Here is a 22,663-nt window from a genome sequence, read left to right on the forward strand (position 1 = left end):
TTCTGATAAGTACATAAAAGAAAACGCTGACGTAGGCTGCCTTCCCTCTCTGCTTTGGCTACCTGTAAGGGCAGGGGGGCCCTCTGTGCTATAATCACGTGACTTGCTTGACCTTATCAATCGCTTGGAGGACTCACCCTCCTTACCCTGCCCCCTTGTCTTGTATACAGTAAATATCAGCGCGCCCAGCCATTCAGGACCACTACCGGTTTCCGCCTCTTGGTAGTAGTGGTCCCCCGGGGTCCAGCTGTTTTCTCTTTATCTCTTTGTCTTGTGTCTTTATTTCTTACTATCTCTGGGCTCCGCACACGGGGAGAACACCTACAAAGGCGCTCCAACGTGGGTTTCTCTCTCTGTGAAGTTGCGCTTTGAGCGCGGTACTCAGCGAGGACTTTCTGGACTTTCATGACAGATTTCTGAGGATTGCGGTCATTAAGCTTGGTGATAAGCTTGGGCACTGAGTGTCTCGGGGACACCATGGGACAAGGCACTACAAAGTACTTGGCCTATTTAAACTTCATAAGAATCCTTCTTAAAGAAGGAGGAATTTCAATTTCCTCTGACAAGCTAATTGAACTCTTTGAGGTCGTCGATTTCATTTGCCCTTGGGTTCCAACTGAAGGAACTCTAGAACTTAAAGATTGGGATGAGGTGGGCCGACAGTTCAAAATCTGTTGGGCGGGACATGTTATCCCACCAGCCATTTGGACAGTTTGGTTCTCAGTTCGCTGTATCTTAGAATCCTTGCAGCCACGGGAGGAGGGAATGGAGGGTTGTCAGGCCTCTGAGCCCAAGGTAAGCCATCGTATCCCCTGTGACTTGCATGTATACATCTAGATGGCCTGAAGTAACTGAAGAATCACAAAAAAAGTGAAAATGGCCTGTTCCTGCCTTAACTGATGACATTCCACCACAAAAGAAGTGAAAATGGCTGGTCCCTGCCTTAACTGATGACAGTACCTTGTGAAATTCCTTCTCCTGGCTCATCCTGGCTCAAAAGCTCCCCCACTGAGCGCCTTGTGACCCCCACCCCTGCCTGCCAGAGAACAACCCCCTTTGACTTTAATTTTCCACTACCCACCCAAATCCTATCAAAAGGCCCCACCCTTATCTCCCTCAATGACTCTCTTGTCATACTCAGCCCGCCTGCAACGTGATTAAAAAGCTTTACTGCTCACACAAAGCCTGTTTGGTGGTCTCTTCACACGAACGCGCATGAAAAGGGTACTCTACCTTTCCTCTCCTCCGAACAGGTTGAGGAAGTCCTCAGTACTCTCTCTCCAGAGGACACCACGAAACTTGAGGCCGTCATTTTAGAAACAGACCTCCGCTCTGATATGCCTTTGGCACCAACAACTACACCACAGCCTACCACGCCTACTGCGCCCACAATATCGCTTTATGAGGACCTTATGAAGGATCTTCTTCCCCCCACCCAAAAAATCAGCTGACAAACAGCTGTCGCGGCAGGAACCTCCTGCACTGTCTCAGCCCTGCTGTAGGACTCTCTGTCAGGCCTCTGAGCCCAAGCCAAGCCATCGCATCCCCTGTGACTTGCACGTATATGCCCAGATGGCCTGAAGTAACTGAAGAATCACAAAAGAAGTGAAAATGCCCTGTCCCTGCCTTAATTGATGACATTCCATCACAAAAGAAGTGAAAATGGCCTGTTTCTGCCTTAATTGATGACATTACCTTGTGAAATTCCTTTTCCTGGCTCATCCTGGCTCAAAAGCTCCCCCACTGAGCACCTTGTGACCCCCACCCCTGCCCGCCAGAGAACAGCCCCCTTTCATTGTAATTCTCTTTTACCTATCCAAATCCTATAAAACAGCCCCACCTTCGCTGACTCTGTTTTCGGACTCAGCCCGCCTGCACCCAGGTGATTAAAAAGCTTTATTGTGCACACAAAGCCTGTTTGGTCTCTTCACATGGACGCACATGACTGTTTTAATTTAATGTAATGTAACTTAATTTAAGAGCTAGTAATTAAACATGAGGCCAAGTAAGTAAGAAAGTGGCAGTCTTTTGTGCAGTATGCATACACTCTCAGACAGGTTCACTGGTCCTCAGGTGTGAAGGGGCCAGGGAAGTGTGGCTGACTCTCAGGGTGATGTTCTCAGACCACAAATGGGGGCGAAGGGGTGCATACGTCCTGCCGGCGGTGGACTTTATGCCTGGGAGCTGGAGGGGAGTTTGGGGCGTGTATGTAGGAGTGAAGCATGAGCCCCGATTGTCCCGGCTTGACGTCATTCTGCGCATGTTCAGTTGATTTGGTTCTTTTCCCAGCAGGGAAAATCTGTGATGAAAGAACCGGAAACAATGGGGACTGCTCATCTTGATGCCTTCCTCCATCTTGTCCCTCCCTCACCCAAACAGTCCAACCTCTTATTGATTATAAGAATTTAGAGGCCGTGGTCTGTTTCATGGGGGGTCAACTGTGAATGAACTCCCGTCCACAAAGAATGTCAGTTGTGGGTTGGGAGGGAGTTGATCCCGTAAGTGGGAATGGGTTGGGAGGAAGCTAACTGGATAATCTCTGGGCATGAATGTTCTGGGGTGTGTGATGTATTTGGAGTAGGCAGGAGAGTAGCAGGATTGAGAGAAGAACAGGTGGCTATTTTAATGTCAGGATTTTCTAAAAATAGGACATGGAATAACTGTATGCGGGAAGGAGTGAGATGACTGATGCATTTGTGGGTGATTAAGTCTTGAAGACGATGTGTGGAATGGACTGTAAGTGGGCCTCCTAAGGTAAGTTTTAAAGCTTCTTTGGTTAGTTCTGCCGCTGCGGCAAGAGCGCGTAGGCAGGGCTGCCATCCCTGTACTGTGGTGTCTAGTTGTTTGGAGAGATAAGCGACTGGTCTGAAGGTTGTGCCTATTGGCTGGGCCAGGAGACCTGTAGCTATCTTATGACGTTCATCAGTGAAGAGGTAGAATGGGTACAGGGGGTTGGGTAAGGAGAGAGTGGGGGCGGACAGGAGACATGATTTAAGGCGTGTGAAGTGTGTAGCTATTAATTTTGGGTCTGATAGGGGTCCTGTTGGGGATTCCTTGGCAGCTTGGTAGAGGGGTTTGGCCAAGACCCCAAAATTTGGGATCCAATGTCGGAAGAATCCTACAAGACCTAAGAAAGATAGGATTTCGTCTCCGTTAGATGGGGGGGTGAGACTCTGAATGAGACTTAATCTATCTGTAGTCAGCGATTTGGACACTGGGGTAAGTTCTATGCCTAGGTATATAACCTTGGGAAGGCAAAGTTGGGCCTTTTGTTTGGTAATCCTATAGCCCAGCCTACCTAAGAAGTTAAGTAGGGTGGCAGTATCCTGTAAGGAAATGTCATGTGAGGGGCTGCATAGAAGTAAATCATCAACATACTGGATAATGGTGCTGGAGTGGAATGGGCACTGGACTAGGTCTTTGGCCAATGCCTGCCCAAAGAAGTGGGGGCTGTCTCGGAAACCTTGGGGGAGAACCGTCCAAGTGAGTTGAGTAGAAACATGGGTTTCGGGATCTTCCCAAGTGAAAGCAAAATAAAGTATGTGTCGGGATGTAAAGGAATAGAAAAGAATGCATCTTTTAGATCAGGACAGTGAAGTGGGAGGAGGTCTCAGGAGGTATGCGTGAGAGAAGGGTATAGGGGTTAGGGACTGCCCAGGTGTGTTGGGATTACTGCCTCATTAATGATCACGTAAGTCTTGAACTGATCTGTAAGCTCCACAGGGTTTTTCTTAACAGGGAGGATGGGGGTGTTGCATGGAGAATGGGTAGAGACTAAATCTGTTGTTAAATGCATGATCGATAATCAAGTTGGATTGCGGTGTACCAGTGGGAGAACAAAGGAAGCGGAGCAGAGTAGGTGGAATTAAGGTGGATAGGATGGTAAATGTTGAAACGCTTCAGTGCGATATCCTGAGAGACAGAAAGAACAGATGGAAAGAGATAAAGACAAAGTCGGGAAGAACAGATGAAAGAGAACAGAGTAGAGACAAGAGATGGAAGACGAAGACAGAATGAACAAGACAAGGTGGAAGAACAAAAGACAAAGATGCGGGAAGAACAAAGATGGAAAGAACAAATTAAGTTTCGAATGGAAGAAAGAAGAGATAGAAGATAAAGACAAATTAAGAACAAGGTCTTGCCAGATGTAATTTTCGACCAGACAGCCTGTTGGGCTACTTTTGGTGTAACCAAACTCTATCTAAACTCTTAACCATACCTCCATCACCCCAGTCCTTTAGTTCCGGTATCTTTAGTGCCTAGCAACCCTATATAGCAAGGAGAATTGTCTGAACAGCTTCCCAGCTCAGCTCCATATGCTTTGTGCGGGCTGTTTTCTTCCCTTGGTATGGGGTTTCCCTAGCTTCAACAATTTGGCCAACCGTAACCCCCAGACCACCAGTGGCTGCTGCCTGTAGTACAGCAGATGCTTCCATTCCTAATTCCCATACTAATCCTCTGCCTTATGTTATGTCTTGCTCCCATTCTAATAAAATTTTCCCGAACCAAGGTCCAAGAGATCACCGAGTCACCTTCAACCAAATGCTCCTGCATCCCTACACTCAGCTGCCAACCTCAGACCCTAGCTGGCCCCTTAGCAACCCAGGAAGCTTGGCCAGACCCAGACCACAGCCCTAGAGATTCTTATAATCAATAGAAGGTTGGACTGTTTGGGTGAAGGAGAACAAGATGGAGGAAGGTGAACAAGAAGGCATAATCCATGTTGCTTCCGGGTTCTTCCTCACCAACTTTCCGCCAGCGGAAGATGCGAATCAACCGAGCATGCTCCAGGTGATGTCAATCCGAAGGAATCAAAACTTACGGCCACGCCTATGGAGGCGCCCTATCACGCCTTATCACCCGCTGCCCTCCCCGCTTCAGTACCAATGCGTAAAGATGCCACTGGCGAGAGCAGCGTATTCGGCCCCGCATTTGTGGACGGAGAACATCACCCCAAACTTGGCGACCCTGGCCCCACACCTGAGGACCAGAGAACCTAGATCCGGTGTATGCATATTGCAATAAAAAGGACTGCCACTCTTATGTACTTTGGCCTCATGTTTTAGTGCCAGCTCTCCTAAATTAAGTTAAATTACATTAAATTAAAACAATGACACTCTCAACTATTCATCTGTTCGGCCCGGTAATGAGGCCCTCAGCGCTATCTCCTCACTCAATTCTGCCTTTCCTCCTATGCATGAGGCTCCACAGAGCTGAAGCCTGCAGATCAGCAGCAGCCTGGAGTTCAGGCCCCTGAAAGACCTGAGCAGCTGGGCCTCAGCCTGGCTTGAAGGCTCTCAACTTCTCCTCTATTCAAAACTCCAATTTTTTTTTCTACTTCTGGTGCAGTCACAACTGCTGTTGCTACACATAAGCAGCAGGTTACATATATTCCTGAGAATGACACCCCTCTTATGAGGCCATTTCTCAGGCAAAGGAATATGGGGATCCCGACGTATGACAGTTTCCTGTTATTCTACAATCTCCTGTACCTGCCGCCCCCGTTCGGGCCGCCCCCGCTCTGGCTGCGCGGGATCAGCCACAGCCCCGCTGACCAAGCTCAGCAGGCGGCTGATCCCGCTGCTCCTCCAGACCCTCAGCTCATTGATCAGGCTCCTCAGCTGGCTGCCTCAGCCTCCTGAGTAGTTGGGACTACAGGCGCCCGTCACCACACCCGGCTAATTTTTTTTGTATTTTTAGTAGAGACGGAGTTTCACCGTGTTAGCCAGGATGGTCTCGATCTCCTGACCTCGTGATCCGCCCGCCTCGGCCTCCTAAAGTGCTGGGATTACAGGCGTGAGCCACCGCGCCCGGCCAATTTTTGCATTTTTAGTAGAGATTCGGTTTTACCATGTAGGCCAGGCTGGTCTCCAACTCCTGACCACAACTGATCCGCCCACTTTGGCCTCCAAATGTGCTGGAATTATAGGCATGAGCCACCATACCCAACCTAAATGGCAGCAGCTTCTAATGTAGCAATGCACTTGCTTTCCTGTCAAGACAGACTTTCCATGGGGGAGAATCCCTATGAGTGCAATAAGAATGATAAAGTCTTCAGTTGATTAGTTATCCCTTAATTGACAGGCACCAACCCAACGTGGTGAGAAGTATAATCCATGTGGAAAAACCAGGCCTGGAGCGGTGGCTCACGTCTGTAATCCCAACACTTTGAAGATTGATTACAAACTGGGAGGTTCAGGTGGGAGAATCTCTCTTTTTTTTTTTTTTTTTTTTTTTTGAGACGGAGTCTCCCTCTGTCGCCCAGGCTGGAGTGCAGTGGCCGGATCTCAGCTCACTGCAAGCTCCGCCTCCCGGGTTCACGCCATTCTCCTGCCTCAGCCTCCCGAGTAGCTGGGACTACAGGCGCCCGCCACATCGCCCGGCTAGTTTTTTTGTATTTTTTTAGTAGAGACGGGGTTTCACTGTGTTAGCCAGGATGGTCTCGATCTCCTGACCTCGTGATCCGCCCGTCTCGGCCTCCCAAAGTGCTGGGATTACAGGCTTGAGCCACCGCGCCCGGCGGGAGAATCTCTTTAGCCCAGGAGTTCAAGACCAACCTGGGCAATATAGTGCAACCGCTATCTCCACAAAAAATTAGCCTGCTATGGTGTCACGAGCCTGTAGTCCCAGCTACTGGAGGAATTGAGGCCGGACGGTCGCTTTAGCCCAGGGGTTGGAGGCGGCAGCGGTGAGGGTCTCAGTGAGGGGGAGATGGGTGGGGGCACCCGGTGAAGGACAGACGGGGGCGGGAGCCGTGATTGCGCCACTCAGTCCAGCCTGGGCAACAGAGGGAGATCCTGACCTAAAAAAAACCCCTCTTCACTATTATTTTTGGTATAAAATAAATTATTTTAAAATTTTTTTAAGAAATAAAAATAATAGTGAAGAGGGATGCATCAGTTGAATACTGCTGTATAACAAACCACCCGGAAACAGCGCATACTCGTACATGGCTGCATAAACGCAGAGCAAAGCGAACAGAGGCATTTCGAGGTCCCGCCCAACCGACTCTCTCTATCATGGTCCAGCCCCCGATTCGTCGTTCCGTCGGGTTCCGCCCCCAAGGTTCCCAGTGAAACCGGAGGGCAGGGTCCAATCGCGTTCGGCAGCGCGGAAACTAGGACTTCTCTCCAGAGTCGTGGAGGACGCGGTCGCCGCCCCTCCCAACTCCTCAGGCCTCTGAGGCCGGGTCCAGAGCCCTCAGCTCCTTCTCAACTCTGAGAGGGGAATCAGAAGTGCGCGTGGCCCAGGCAGCTTCCTGCCCATGCTGCCACCCGGCCCAACGGTTTCCCAGCAGTAGCCTCTGCGACCAGGTGGGGCTTCAGGTGCGGCTTAGTCACTGGAGGGGCAGGGGCAGAGGTCTCGGTGAGGAGGGCCATGGAGCAGGTCTAGGTGAGACGATAGGGCGAGGACTTCAGTGAGGTGAAGGCAGAAGCGGAGTGAGAATGGGGAGCAGGTCTCAGGGAGGAGATAGGGCAGAGTCAGGGAAGTGAGACAGGGCAGATCTCGGTGAGGAGATGGGGCGAGGTCTCGGTGAGGAGAAGGCGGTAGAGGCTCGTGACGGTTAAGGGCAGCAACCAGTGGCGAAGATGAGAACGAAGTCCGTGAAAGATAGGGATAGGGTCTCCCGTGAAAGAAGTGGTTAGGCGGACTTCGGTGAGAAGGGTCAGGGGCAGATCTGCGGTATGATATCCGCCTGTAATCAGGAGCTGAAGCGGACGGATCACGAGGTATCGGTCGGGCCGCGTGGTGAAACAAATCACTAAAATACCAAGAATTAGCTGGTGGTGGGGCGCCTGTAGTCTCAGCTACTTTCGGGAGGCTGAGGCAGGAGAATGGCTTGAACCCGGGAGGCCAGAAGTTGCAGTGAGCGAGATCGGGCCATCCAGCCTATGGCGACACAGCGAACTCGATCTCAAAAAGATCTTGGTGAAGGGGGACCTGCAGGGTGGTCTCAGTGAGTGAAGAACAGATGAGGCGGGGGTATCCTGAGGCTGCATCAAATGGTGCATATTTCCCAGTCTCACTGACTTCTTAGGGTTAGGTTAATATACGTGTGGGGGAAAGAGAGAGATCAGACTGTTACTTGCGGGGAAAAGAACGAGACATTAGACTGTTACTGTGTCTATGTAGAAAAAGGAAGACATAGGAAACTCCATTTTGATCTGTACGAAGAAAAATTCTTCTGCTTTGAGATGCTGTTAATCTGTAACCTTAGCCTCAACCCTGTGCTTGCAGAAACATGTGCTGTATTGACTCAAGATTTAATGGATTTAGGGGCATGCAGGATGTGCTTTGTTTAAAATGTGTTTGCAGGTAGTATGCTTGGTAAAAGTCATTGCCATTCTCCATCCTTGGTTACCCAGGGACACAATGCACTGTGGAAAGCTGCAGGGACCTCTGCCCAAGAAAGCCTGGGTATTGTCCAAGGTTTCCCCCCACTGAGACAGCCTGAGATATGGCCTTGTGGGAAGGGAACGACCTTACCACGACCTTACCATCCTCCAGCCCGACACCCTTAAAGGGTCTGTGCTGAGGAGGATTAGTGAAAGAGGGAGGCCTCTTTGCAGTTGAGATAAGAGGAAAGCATCTGTCTTCTGCTTGTCCCTGGGAATGGAATGTCTTGGTGTGAAACCGGATAGTACGTTCTGTTTACTGAGATAGGAGAAAACTGCCTTATGGCGGGAGGTGAGACATGCTGGCGGCAATACTGCACTGAGACGTTTGTGTAAAGTCAAACATAAAGCTGGCCTACGTGCACATCCAGGCACAGCGTCTTTCCTTAAACTTATTTATGACATAAAGTCCTTTGCTCACATGTTTTCCTGCTGACCCTCTCCCTACCATTACCCTGTAGTCTTGCCACATCCCCCTAGCCCAGATAGTAGAGATAGTAGAGATAGTGATCAATAAATACTGAGGGAACTCAGAGACCAGTGCCAGGGCAGGTCCTCACTTGCTGAGCACCGGTCCCCTGGGCCCACTTTTCTTCCTCTATACTTTGTCTCTGTGTCTTATTTCCTTATCAGTCTCTCGTCTCCACCTTGCGAGAAATACCCACAGGTGTGGAGGGGCAGGCCCCCTTCAGTACAAAAAAAAATGTACATGGGCCTGGACTTTTTTTCTTTAGAAAAAAAAAAATCACCTTATCTGGCCAGGTGTGATGGCTAGTGCCTGCAGTCCCAACTCTTTGGGAGGCCGAAGTGGGCAGATGCTTGACCTCAGGAGTTCGAGACCAGCCTGGGCAATATGGCAAACCCAGTATCTACAAAAATAAAAATACATAAAAATAAAAATTAGCCAAGCCTAGCGGCACCATGCTTGTAGTTCCAGCTACTTGGGGGGCTGAGGCGGGAGGATCACCTGAGCCTGGGAGGTTGAGGTGGTGGTGAGCAGTGATTGTGCCACTGTACTCCATCCAGGTGACAGAGTGAGACCCTGTCTGAAATTAAAAAACAAAACCAAAAAAACCACGGTGACTCACACCTGTAATCCCAGCACTTGAGCTCAGGAGTTGGAGACCAACCTGGTGAAGTGTCTCATTATTATTTATACAAAATAAACTTATTATTTATACAAAATAAACTTTTAAAGAAGAAAATACATATATATATTTTTTAAAGTGATGAGAGTCTCACTATGTTGCCCAGGCTGGAGGGCAGTGGCTATTCATAGTGGCAATCATAGCACACTGCAGCCTTGAACTCCTGGCCAACATGGTGAAACCCTGTCTCTACTAAAAATACAAAATTAGCTGGGCATGGTGGTGCAGGTCTGTAATCCCTGCTACTAGGGAGGCTGAGGCAGGAGAATCGCTTGAACTTCGGAGGTGACTCATGCCTGCAATCCCAGTGCTTTGGGAGGCTGAGTGGGGAGGATTGCCTGAGGCCAGGAGTTGGAGACAAGCCTGGGCAACCTAGCAAGACCCCATCTCTGGAACAGAATATTAAAAATTAGCCAGGCGTGGTAGTGCACACCTGAAGTTCCAGCTACTTGGGAGGCTGGAGGATTGCTTGAGCCCAGAAGTTTGAGGCTGCAGTGAGCTGTACAGCACCACTGCACTCTAGCCTGGATGACAGATCGAGACCCTGTGTCATAAAAAAGAGAAAGCACATTGCTCTTTGGCTAACATGACACATTTTTTTCCTTTAATATTTTGTGGTGAAAACTAGTCACAAGTGCTAGTGCCATTCCTGGTGGGGCAGCTATTTTTCAGCAATCACTCTGTATTCTGGAAGGGAAGAAAAATATTGAGGGAAAGTTCTATCTCTGGATTCTGCTAACTTAAAAAATTTATTAGGCCAAGTGCGGTGGCTCACACATGTAATCCCAGCACTTTCGGAGGCTGAGGCGGGTGGATCATCTGGGGTCAGGAGTTCGAGACCAGCCTGGCCAACATGGTGAAACCCCATCTCCACTAAAAATACAAAATTAGTGGGGCGTGGTGACGTGCACCTGTAATCCCAGTTACTCCGGAGGCTGAGACAGGAGAATCACTTGAACCCAGAGGTGGAGGTTGTAGTGAGCCAAGATTGCGCCATTGCACTCCATCCTGGGCAATGAGAGCAAAACTCCGTCTCAAAAAAAAAAAAAAAATTGTTTGCCTTTGGGAAATTTCTCTTTATCTTCTTTTTCGTTGGTAGAGCAATGAAAAAATAAAGGTTTTTTTTGTTTGTTTTCGTTTTTGTTTTTTCCACTTGCTTGGCTGTAAAGAAAAATGTTTTTTTGTGGGATCTGGGATTTTAAATCAGGACAGTCTTTCGGAAGACTGTTTGCCAGATTTCCACAAGCAGGTGTCTAGACTAAAATTAGTTTCTACTTTCCTGGAGTTCATCAGACAGCATGAAAAATAAACAGGGTAAGTGATAAAGCATTATGACAAGACTTATAATAAAGGAATTTCAAAGGGGCTATAGGGTGCTGGGAGTGGGGAGGGATAAGAGTACACCTAACAGGAGGCGGGACGTGGTGGCCCATGCTTGTAAATCCAGCATTTTGGGAGGCCAATGTGGACAGATCACTTGAGGTCAGGAGTTCAAGACCAGCCTGGTCAACACAGTGAAACCCCATCTCTACTAAAAATACAAAAATTAACGGGGCATGGTGGTGCATGCCTGTAATTCCAGCTACTCAGGAGGCTGGGGCAGGAGAATCGCTTGGACCTGGGAGGCAGAGGTTGCAGTGAGCCAAAATCTGCCACTGGGCTACAAAGGGAGAGTCCATCTCAAAACAAACAAACAAACAAAAAAAACCCCAAAAACACCTAATAGGATATTTTCCCCAGAGGAGGCAAGATTGACTTAAGTTCTGAAATATGTGTAGCACTATATCAAGTGGACAAGAAGAGCATATGAATGCAGAAGCCAAGTCAGTAATTCTCAACCTAATCCTTATGGAATTTCCTGGAAACTTGAGAAATGTACTAAGGGCTGGGTTCTACCTCAGACCAATTAAAACAGCATTTATGGGGATGTGTCATGGGTATCAGTGTTTTTAAAAGTCCTCCAGTGAATCTAATATATAGCGGCTGTTGAAAACCACTGCATAAGGGCCATGGTGAATTCATGAAAGTTAAATGATTTTGGTATGTCTGGAGTCTCTAACTGTGGAACATTAGAACTGGGAGTAAAATATCACTAGGTCAGGCTGAGTGCAGTGGCTCACACCTGTAATTCCAGAATTTTGGGAGGCTGAGGCAGGTGGATCACGTAAGATCAGGAGTTCAAGACCAGCCTAGCCAACATGGTGAAACCCTATCTGTACTAAAATACAAAAATGAGCTGGGCATGATGGTGCACACCTGTAGTCCCAGCTACTCGGGAGACTAAGACAGGAGAATCGCTTGAACCTAGGAGGCAGAGGTTGCAGTGAGCTGAGATCACACCACTGCACTCCATCCTGGGTGATACAGCAAGGCTCTGTCTTAAAAAAAAAAAAATCACTAGGTAATATCATGATGAAAATTTAAGACTGTTTAAAAAGATTTGGGGCCGGGTGTGGTGGCTCACGCCTATAATCCCAGCACTTAGGGAGGCCGAGGCGGGCGGATTATGTGAGGTCGGGAGTTTGAGAATCGCTTGAACCTGGGAGGCGGAGGTTGCAGTGAGTCGAGATCGTGCCATTCATTGCACTCCAGCCTGGGCAACAAGAGTGAAACTCTGTCTCAGAAAAAAAAAAAAAAAAAAAAAAAAAAGATTTGAGTAGAGTCTTAAAACATTTCAGAGAACTAAGGGAAGGGAAACTTGCTGGGTGTGGTAGCACATGGCTGTAGTCCTAGCTATTGGGGAGGCTGGGGCGGGAGGATCGCTTGAGCCTGGGAGTTCTAAGCTGTAGTGCATATGATCATGCCTGTGAATGACCACTGCACTCCAGCCTGGGCTATATAGCAAGACCCTGTCTTTAAACAGAAAGAAAAAAGAGTGGCCAGGTGCAGTGGCTCATGCCTATAATTCCAGCACTTAAAAGGCTGAGGTGGGGGGATCGCTTGAGCCCAGGAATTTGAGACCAGCCTGGGCAATATCGTGAGACCCCACCTCTACAAAAAAACCCCCACAAAATTAGCTAGGCATGGTGGCGTACACTTGTAGTCCTAGCTACTTGTGAGGCTGAGATGGGAGGATCTCTTGAGACCAGGAGGTCAAGGCTGCAGTGAGGGAAGATCACTCCACTATACCCCAGCCTGAATGACAGGAGTGACATCATCTGTGGAGAGGTCTGGGATGCAACAGCTGAAATCTCCTTTGAATCCCTGTAGTGAATTTTTCATTTTAATTATTGTATTTCTTTTTTTTCTTTTTTTTTTTTTTTTGAGACAGAGTCTTGCTCTATCACCCAGGCTGGAGTGTAGTGGCGCGATCTCAGCTCACTCAAGCTCCCCCTCCCAGGTTCATACCACTCTCCTGCCTCAGCCTCCCAAGTAGCTGGGACTACAGGCGCCTGCCACCACGCCTGGCTAATTTTTTGTAATTTTTTTTTAGTAGAGACAGGGTTTCACCGTGTTAGCCAGGATGGTCTTGATCTCCTGACCTCATGATCTGCCCGCCTTGGTCTCCCAAAGTGCTGGGATTATAAGCATGAGCCACCATGCCTGGCCTAATTATTGTATTTTTTAGCTCTAGAATTTCTTCTTGGTTTCTTTTTAGGTTTTCTATCTCTGTATTGTTATTTATATTCTGTTCATACATCATTTTCTTGAGTTTTTCCATGTCTTCCTTTAGTTCTTTGAACATCTCTAAGGCAGTTGTTTTAAAGTCCTTGTCTAGTAGATCTACCATCAGGAAAAATTTCTATTTATTTATTTATTTTTTCTTTGAATGGGCCATATTTTCCTGTTTGTGTGCCTTGAGATTTTTGTTAAAAACTGGACATTTGAATCTGATAATATGGTAACTCTGGAAAGAAGATTGTCTTCTTTGTCCAGTGTTTGCTGGGCTTTTTCATTTATTGTTTTGGTTGGTTGGTTGATATAGGTTGTCTTTGTGCTGAGGATCACCCTGAAATGTAAAGATATTCTCAGATCTTCTTTAATATTTGTACACCAATGTTCATAGCACCATTACTCACAATAGTTGCCAGTGTTAAACTCAAGTTTTAGTCTGGCTTTAAAAATTTTTTTTTTAAAAATTTTTTAGTAGAGATGGGGTTTTACCATGTTAGCCAGGCTGGTCTCGAACTCCTGACCTCAGGTGATCCACCCACCTTGGCCTCCCAAAGTGCTGAAATTACAGGTATAAGTCACTGCACCGGGCCCCAAACTCAAGTTTTTCCACATCCAATTGTTTAATTTTTTTTTTAGACAGAGTCTTGCTCTGTTGCCATGCTGGAATGCAGTGGCGCAATCTGGGCTCACTGCAGCCTCCGACTCCCTGGTTCAAGGGATTCTCCTGCCTCAGCCTCCCAAGTAGCTGGGATTACAGGCACGTGCCACCACGCCCAGCTAGTTTTTGTATTTTTAGTAGAGACAGGGTTTCACCATGTAAGCCAGGATGGTCTCGATCTCCTGACCTCGTGATCTGCTCACCTTGGCCTCCCAAAGTGCTGGGATTATAGGCCAGGTCACCACGCCCAGCCCCAAACTCAAGTTTTTCCACATCTAATTGTTTTAGTTTTTGTTTGTTTGTTTGTTTGTTCATTTGTTTAGAGATACGGTCTTGATTTGTTGCCCAGGCTGGAGTGCAGTGGCAGGATCACAGCTTATTGCAGCCTCAGACTCATGGGTTCAAGCAATCCTCCTGCCTTGACTTCCCAAGTAGCTGGGATTACAGGTACAAGCCTCCATGCTTGGCCATCCAATTGTGTGTGTGTGTGTGTGTGTTTCTTTCTTTCTTTCCTCCCTTCCTTCCTTCCCTCCCTTCCTTCCTTCTTCCTACCTTCCTTCGCTGCTTCCTTCCCTTCCTTCCTTCCTTCCTTCATACTTCCTCCCTCCTCCCTCCCTCCTCCTTCCTTGCGCCCTTCCCTTCCTTCCCCTTTCTTCTTCTTCTTTTTTTTAATGATCCTGAATCAATTGTTTTAAACATAGCTCAAACAAGCAGATTTTTAGTCCTTTAGGGCCTGTCTCCTCTGCATACCCCGGTGACATTGTGCCAACCATTTGATGGCCACGGAGAAGATAAACCCTCCAGCTATAAAAAGGACCCCAATCCTTTGCTGCTCCTTTAAGAGCTTTCTGATTTAGAAACTTCCCACTAGGCTGCTAAGCAACTTCATCTAGCACATAAGCTCCCTCTCTCAGCTCCCATTCTCTCCCTGGAGTTCTCTTGCTCTCCTCCCGTTCTGAGTAGTGACCTCCAACTCTGTAGCCTCTGGATATTCTCATGCTACGAGGGACCCCACACACAAACCCCTCAAGGCACTGTCCAAGTGTGCCACTGCCACCTTGTGGTCACATCTTTTTCGTTAATCGCCCAAAAATCATTCACATACCCTACATATGCATGTATTTTTGTTTTTCACATTTAGTTCCCTGATCCATTTGGAGTTTATTTTGTGAATGGTGGGAGTTATCCATGTAATTTTGTCTTTTTCCAGATGGCTAACCAGTTAGTCTTAGCACCTTTCATTGCAAACTGCATTTTTGCCCCAATTGATCTGAAATACCACCTTTCTGAACTGAATTCCCATATGTTCCTGGATCTATTTCTAGATATTCCATTTTATCCCATTTGTCTGTTTCCTGTTCCTATCCACAGTTTTAATTCTGGAGGCTTTATAGTATGTCTTAATATCTGTAGGGCATTGCCACTTTTGTTTTTCAGAGTTTTCTGGGGTATTATCAGATGTTTGTGCTTCCATATGAACTTTAAAAATAATTTACATAACTCCATTAATAAGTTTGGTAGCTTTTTATTGGGATTGTTATATTTTTGAGTTAACCTGTTAAGAATTGCTATCTATATGATGTTAAGTCATCTTATAGAAGAACAAGGAATTTTCTATTTGTTCAAGTCTATTTTGTGTCTTTCAAGAGTGTTTGTTTTAAAGCTTCTTCATGTAGGTGTTACACATTTTTTGATAAGTTTAAATCTAAGTATCTTTATGTTTCTATTCTACATAAGTTTTATCTTATTACATCACCTTACTGGCTTTTGACTGGTAGATGAATGCCATTAGTTTTTAGATAGCAATTTCACATTCTGTTAACTTATTATTTTATTCTCTAGGGCTTTCCATATATAATATCACATCATCTGCAAAAACAGATAGTTTCCTTCTTTTGCAATTCTGTGTTTCTTTTCTTTTTCTTCTTCTTCTTTTTTTTTTTTTTTTTTTGAGACGGAGTCTTGCTCTGTTGCCCAGGCTGGGGTGCAGTGGCCGGATCTCAGCCCACTGCAAGCTTCGCCTCCCGGGTTTTTACGCCATTCTCCTGCCTCAGCCTCCCGAGTAGCTGGGACTACAGGCGCCCGCCACCTCGCCCGGCTAGTTTTTTGTATTTTTTAGTAGAGATGGGGTTTCACCGTGTGAGCCAGGATGGTCTCGATCTCCTGACCTCGTGATCCACCCGTCTCGGCCTCCCAAAGTGCTGGGATTACAGGCTTGAGCCACCGCGCCCGGCCCTTCTTTTTTTTTTGAGACAGAGTTTTGCTCTGTCACCCAGGCTGAAGTGCAGTGGTGCAATCTCAGCTCACTGCAACCTCCACCTACTGGGTTCAAGTGATTCTCCTGCCTTAGCCTCCTGAGTAGTTGGGATTACAGGAGCGTGCCACCATGTCCGACTAATTTTTTTTTTTTTTTTTTTGAGAGGGAGTCTCGCTCTGTCTCCCAGGCTGGAGTGCAGTGGCCAGATCTCAGCTCACTGCAAGCTCCGCCTCCCAGGTTTACGCCATTCTCCTGCCTCAGCCTCCCGAGTAGCTGGGACTACAGGCGCCCGCCACCTCGCCCGGCTAGTTTTTTTTTTGTGTGTTTTTTTTAGTAGAGATGGGGTTTCACTGTGTTAGCCAGGATGGTCTCGATCTCCTGACCTTGTGATCCGCCCGCCTCGGCCTCCCAAAGTGCTGGGATTACAGGCATGAGCCACCACGCCCAGCCAATTTTTGTATTTTTAATAGGGATGGGTTTTTACCTTGTTGGCCAGGCTGGTCTCGAGTTCCTGACCTCAGGTGATCCTCCCGCCTCAGCTTCCCAAAGTGCTGCGATTACAGGTGTGAACCACCTTGCCTAGCTGCAATTCTAGGTTTCAAATTACTTTTTCTTACTGAACTGCATTAGCTAATGCTTCCAGTACACACACACACACAGACACACACACACACATACACACTTGGCTATAGGTATAGGTAATCATCGTAAGAAAGTATTCACTAATTTCTATTTTTCTGGAGTGCTGATGTCAATAATGGACATTGTACTGGGTGTGGTGTTGCATACCTATAGCCCCAGCTACTAAGGAGGCTGAGGGAGGAGGATCCCTTGAGCCCAGGAGTTTGATCCAGCCTGCACAACATAGGAAGACCCTATCTCTGACAATAATAACCATAATAATAAATGAGTGTTGAATTTTTTTCCAAAGACTTCATCAGCATCCATGGAGAAAGTCACATGACTTGTTCTCATAGATGTATTTATATGGTGCATTATTCAACGGATTTTTTTTTTCTTTTCTTGAGATAAGGTCTGGCTCTATCACCCAGGCTAGAGTGCAGGGGTGTGGTCGGTCTCAGTTCACTGCAGCCTCTGACTCCTGGGTTCAAGCGATCCTTCCACTTCATCCTCCTGAGTAGCTGAGACTACAGGCACACACCATCACACATGACTAATTTGTCTTTTTTGTAAAGATGGGGTTTCAACATGTTGCCCAGGCTGGTCTGGAACTCATGAGCTTGGACAATGCAACCCCCACCTCAGCCTCCCAAAGTACTGATATTACAGGCATGAGCCACTGCACCTGGACTATTTAATGGATTTTCTAATAACTGCACTAATATTGCTGCTTTAGGCTAAATTTCACTTGGGGATATTTTCTTAATGTGGTCTTGTCTTTTATTTGCTAAAAGCTAATATAGCATGTTTGAATCCATATTCAGAATTGATATTGGTTTGCAATTTTTAATTTTTTGTACTCTACTTTTTTTTTTTTTTTTTGAGATGGAGTCTCACTCTGTCACCATTGGAGTGCAATGGTATGATCTCAGCTCACTGCCACCTCCGCCTCCTGCGTTCAAGCGATTCTCCTGCCTCAGCCTCCTGAGTAGGTGTGATTACAGGTACGTGCCACCACACCCGGCTGATTTTTGTATTTTTAGTAGAGACAGGGTTTCATCATGTTGGCCAGGCTGGTATTGAACTCCTGACCTCAGGTGACCCACTAGCCTTGGGCTCCCAAAGTGCTGGGATTACAGGCGTGAGCCACCACGCCCAGCCTCTGCCACAGTTTATATCAATGATTTACTTTCTTCATAAAAGGAATTAGGAAGTGTTTCTTCATTTTCATTGTTCTTAAATTATGGAGCACTGGGAATATCTGAACTTGGAAGGTTTGGTATAATTCTCCATTTAAAACCTCTAAGCCCACATTTACAGTTCAATGACGGTTGACAAGGGTGTCAAAATAATTCAATGGGGAAAAAATAGTATTTTAAATGAATGTGACATAGTCTTAAAAATGTCTGAAACAGTCCGGGCGTGGTGGCTCACACCTGTATTCCCAGCACTTTGGGAGGCTGAGGCGGGTGGATCATGAGGTCAAGAGATCGAGACCATCCTGGCCAAACATGGTGAAATCTTGTCTCTACTAAAAATACAAAAACTAGCTGGGCGCGGTGGTGTGCACCTGTAGTCCCAGCTCTTCGGGAGGCTGAGGCAGGAGAATCATTTGAACCCGGGAGGCGGATGTTGCAGTGAGTCAAGATAGAGCACTGCATTCCAGCCTGGCAACAGAGTGAGGCTCCATCTCAAAAAAAAAAAAAAAAAAAAAAAGACACTTGCACACACATTTATAGCACACAATTTGTAATTGCAAAAATATGGAACAAGCCTCAATGCCCATCAACTAATAAGGGGATAACGAAAATGTGGTGTATATACACCACATAATACTACTCAGCCATAAAAAGCAAGAAAGTCATAGCATTCTGAGCAACCTGGATGGAGACCATTATTCTAAGTGAAGTAACTCAGGAATGGAAAACCATATATATGTTCTCACAAGTGGGAACTAAGCTATGAGGATGCAAAGGCATAAGAATGATATAATGGGCCGGGCGCGGTGGCTCAAGCCTGTAATCCCAGCACTTTGGGAGGCCGAGACGGGCGGATCACGAGGTCAGGAGATCGAGACCATCCTGGCTAACACGGTGAAACCCCGTCTCTACTAAAAATACAAGAAAATTAGCCGGGCGAGGTGGCGGGCGCCTGTAGTCCCAGCTACTTGGGAGGCTGAGGCAGGAGAATGGCGTGAACCCGGGGGGGCGGAGCTTGCAGTGAGCCGAGATCGCGCCACTGCACTCCAGCCTGGGGCACAGAGCAAGACTCCGTCTCAAAAAAAAAAAAAAAAAAAAAAGAATGATATAATGAACTTTGGGTGGGTGCAGTGGCTCATGCCCATAATCCCAGCACTTTGGGAGGCTGAGATGGGCGGATCGCTTGAGGCCAGTAGTTCAAGACTGGCCTGGCCAACATGGTAAAACCCCATCTCTACTAAAAATACAAAAATTAGCCGAGCATGGTGGTGCATGTCTGTAATCTCAGTTACTCAGGAGGCTGAGGCAAGAGAACGGCTTGAACCTGGGAGGCGGAGGTTGCCGAGATCATGCCACTACACTCCAGCCTGGGCAACAGAGTGAGACTCCGTCTCAAAATAAACAAACAAACAAACAAACAAAAAAAAAAAAGGAAAGAAAGAAAGAATGGACTTTGGGGACTCGGTGGAAGCGTGGGAGGAGGATGAGGGATAAAAGTGGATAAAAAAACGACACATTGGGTACAGTGTACACTGCTCGGATGATGGGTGCACCAAAATCTCAGAAATCACCACTAAAGAACTTATCCATGTAACCCAAAACCACCTGTTTCCCAAAGGCTATTGAAATAAAAAATAAACCTTTTTCCATTTTTATTTACATTGATATTTGTTTTCCAGGTTTTATTTTTTGAGCTGGGAATTTATTTTTTATTCTCCTTTTTTTTTTTTTTAAGACAGTCTCGCTCCGTTGCCCAGGCTGAAGTGCCGTGGTGCCATCTCGGCTCACTACAACCTCCACCTCCCAGGTTCAAGTGTTTCTCCTGCCTCAGCCTCCCGAGAAGCTGGGATTACAGGTGCACGCCACCACACCCAGCTGATTTTTGTTATTTTTTAGTAGAGATCAGATTTCACCATGTTGGCCAGGCTGGTCTTAAACTCTTGGCCTCAGGTGATCCACTTGCCTCGGCCTCCCAAAGTGCTGGGATTATAGGTGTGAGCCACTGCACCCAGCTATTCTCATTTTTATTGACAAAAGTGTTTAGGAATATGAAGTTTCCTTTGACCACTGCTTAAAAGATGTCCTGTATTATCCATAAAAGCCAAAAAAAAAAAAAAAAAAAAGAGAGAGAAAACCCAATATCCAACAACTGTTGTTACAATACAGCCATACAATGGAATCTTATTTAGTAAAAATAATTAAGTACTGATACATGCTACTTGGATGAACCTTGAAAATATAAACGAAACAAGCCAAACTCCACGTTTTATACTCTAATTCTACAGGCAATATCTACAGGAGCAATCTTTTTTTTTTTTTTTTGAGACGGAGTCTCGCTCTGTAGCCAGGCTGGAGTGCAGTGGCCGGATCTCGGCTCACTGCAAGCTCCGCCTCCCGGGTCTACGCCATTCTCCTGCCTCAGCCTCCCGAGTAGCTGGGACTACAGGCGCCCGCCACCTCACCCGGCTAGTTTTTTGTATTTTTTTAGTAGAGACGGGGTTTCACCGTGTTAGCCAGGATGGTCTCGATCTCCTGACCTCGTGATCCGCCCGTCTCGGCCTCCCAAAGTGCTGGGATTACAGGCTTGAGCCACCGCGCCCGGCCTTACAGGAGCAATCTATACAGACAGAAAGATTAGTTGTTGCTTTGGACTCTGGGGGTGGTAGTGGGACTGGATGAGTGGATCGGGTGATCATGGCTAGGGTTTATTTTTGTGGTCATGAAAATGTTCTAAAATTGATTGTGATAATTGATGCACAAATATATGAATATACCAAAAAAAGAATATATTTTAAACAGGTTAGTTGTATGCTGTGATAATTGTATCGCAACAAAACTAAAGGCCTAAGGAAGGAACTGAATGTATCAGAGGCATAGATCATTTTATGGATTAACAGGTTAATCTTTTTTATTTATTTATTTATTTATTTTTGAGACGGAGTCTCGCTCTGTACTCCACTCTCTACTGGAGTACAGTAGAACCGTATTGGCTCACTGCAACCTCCGTCTCCTAGGTTCAAGCAATTCTCCTGCCTCAGCCTCCCGAGTAGCTGGGATTACAGGGGCCCACCATCATGCCCGGCTATTTTAAAAATATTTTTAGTAGAGATGGGGTTTCAGCATGTTGGCCAGGCTGGTCTCAAACTCCTGACCTAAGGTGTTCCGCCCGCCTCGCCCTCCCGAAGTGTTGGGATTACAGGCGTGAGCCACCGCCCCCAGCCCCATCAGGTTAATCTTTTAAAAAGGGTGTCGCCGGTCTCGAACTCCTGGGCTCAAGCGATTCTTCCGCAGTACCTAGGACTACAGCGGGCTTATCTTTGTAAATACGTTTATATCCCTGCCGAGGGTTGAAGAAACACGGAGAAAATCCTGCAGAAAAGAATTTCCCTAGGGTGGTGGCTCAGGCCTATAATCCCAGCACTTTGGGAAGCCAAGGTGGAAGGATCACTCGAGCCCAGGAGTTCCAGACCAGCCTGAGTAACACAGAGAGACCCTGTCTCTACAAAAAAATAAAAATAAAAATAAATTAGCCTGGTGTGGTGGCACACACCTGTGGTCCAAGCTACTCGGGAGGCCGAGTGGGGGAGGATCCTTTAGGCTCAGGAGTTCGAGATCAGCCTGGGGAACATGGTGAGACCTGAGTGTCTAGAAAAAGATAAATTAGCTGGGCGTGATGGGCGCGAATGTGGTCCAAGCTACTCCGGAGGCCGAGGCGGAAGGATCGCTTCAGCGCAGGAGTTCCGGGCTGCAATGATCTATGACCAAGCCACTGTACTCCAGACAAGGCGGCAGACCGGTGCCTTATCTCAAAAAACTAAAAAGAAAAAGAAAAAGAAAAAAAGAAAAGTACTCGATGAGCACCCCGCTCTCAAAAAGCTAAAAAAGAAAAAAAAAGAAAAGCACTCGATGAGCATCCCGCTGCCTGCAGTCCAAGCCTTGGGTGACGCCTCCACGCAAGCCCCGCTCCCTGCGCCGGTCCCCGCCTCCGACCCGGCCTTTGGCTCTGCGTTTCCTGGCCAGCGTCGTTCCCAATATCGACAGATTGATCTGGATCCTGGTCCACCCCGGATGCGAGAAAACGGGACTTTTCTGTCCGCGTGTCGAAGAGGCTGCCCCAGCTCTTCTCTGCGCTTCAGATCATCCTCATTCCAAAGCCGTTGGGGTTCGGCCCCCTTACGCTTAACGCGGTGCGCAACCGGAAGCGGAAGTGCGAGACGGTGCGCCGCCATACGTAATGCGCGCTCTCCAGGCGCTTCCTAGCTGTTAGCTGGGTTTTCACTTCAGCCGGCGCTCATGCTCAACGTAGGCAGGGCCGGGCAGGAGGGCCTAGCGGGAGGCGGAGTGAGGGTCGGAGGGCGCCGCCCCGGGCTTCGGCTACGTCTGAGACGCGCCGGCCTAACGCGGCTGCTCTGGGGAAGCGGCGCCTCCTCCCAACCAGAACCAGGAGGCGGGGGTTCTCCCCGCCTGCTCCTCGGAGCGCGTCTTCCCGCTGCGCCCGCACCAGTCTGGGCCTGGCCCAGGGTCCACGGTGGAGGCGTGTTTTTTTCTCCAACCACCGCGCCCCCTCTGTTTAAAATCAGCCAGTCAACCTTTTTGCCCTTTCTCCAGAGGGAAAAGCATCGCCGCTGTTCTGGAAAAGGGCCCCAGCGTCCTCTTGTCACCGACCGGGCGATTGCCGTGCGTTCCGGTGAGCCCTGGACGGAGGAGATGCTCTGGCTGTTGGCGGGGGCGGGGGGCGGGCATCGCTTATTGAAATTTGAGAAATTGCT

The 22,663-nt window shown here is 47.5% G+C and overlaps 1 protein-coding gene across 14 annotated transcripts in view; it reads left to right on the top strand.

Moving 5' to 3' along the window:
- The window catches only part of ZNF846 (zinc finger protein 846), a 52,258-nt gene that overhangs the window by 20,268 nt on the left and 9,327 nt on the right, over positions 1-22,663 (top strand). For 2 of the 14 annotated variants that reach the window (XM_009193443.4, XM_009193439.4), the window contains exon 1: positions 6,896-7,325. The exons of 5 other annotated variants lie outside the window; for them this stretch is intronic. Coding sequence is in view for 1 of the 9 variants with exons in the window: in XM_009193444.3 (XP_009191708.2) it covers positions 22,188-22,196; positions 22,503-22,581 (88 nt within the window). In the remaining 8 variants the exon portion in view is untranslated. Of the gene's footprint in view, positions 1-5,896; positions 6,200-6,895; positions 7,326-17,679; positions 17,700-21,515; positions 22,582-22,663 lie in introns of those variants that run through there. 7 more of the 14 variants (XM_003914845.5, XM_009193441.3, XM_009193444.3 and 4 more) reach the window with 6 other exon arrangements.

This window comes from Papio anubis, chromosome 20 (assembly GCF_008728515.1).
Source record: "Papio anubis isolate 15944 chromosome 20, Panubis1.0, whole genome shotgun sequence".
NCBI classification, from domain to species: domain Eukaryota; kingdom Metazoa; phylum Chordata; class Mammalia; order Primates; family Cercopithecidae; genus Papio; species Papio anubis.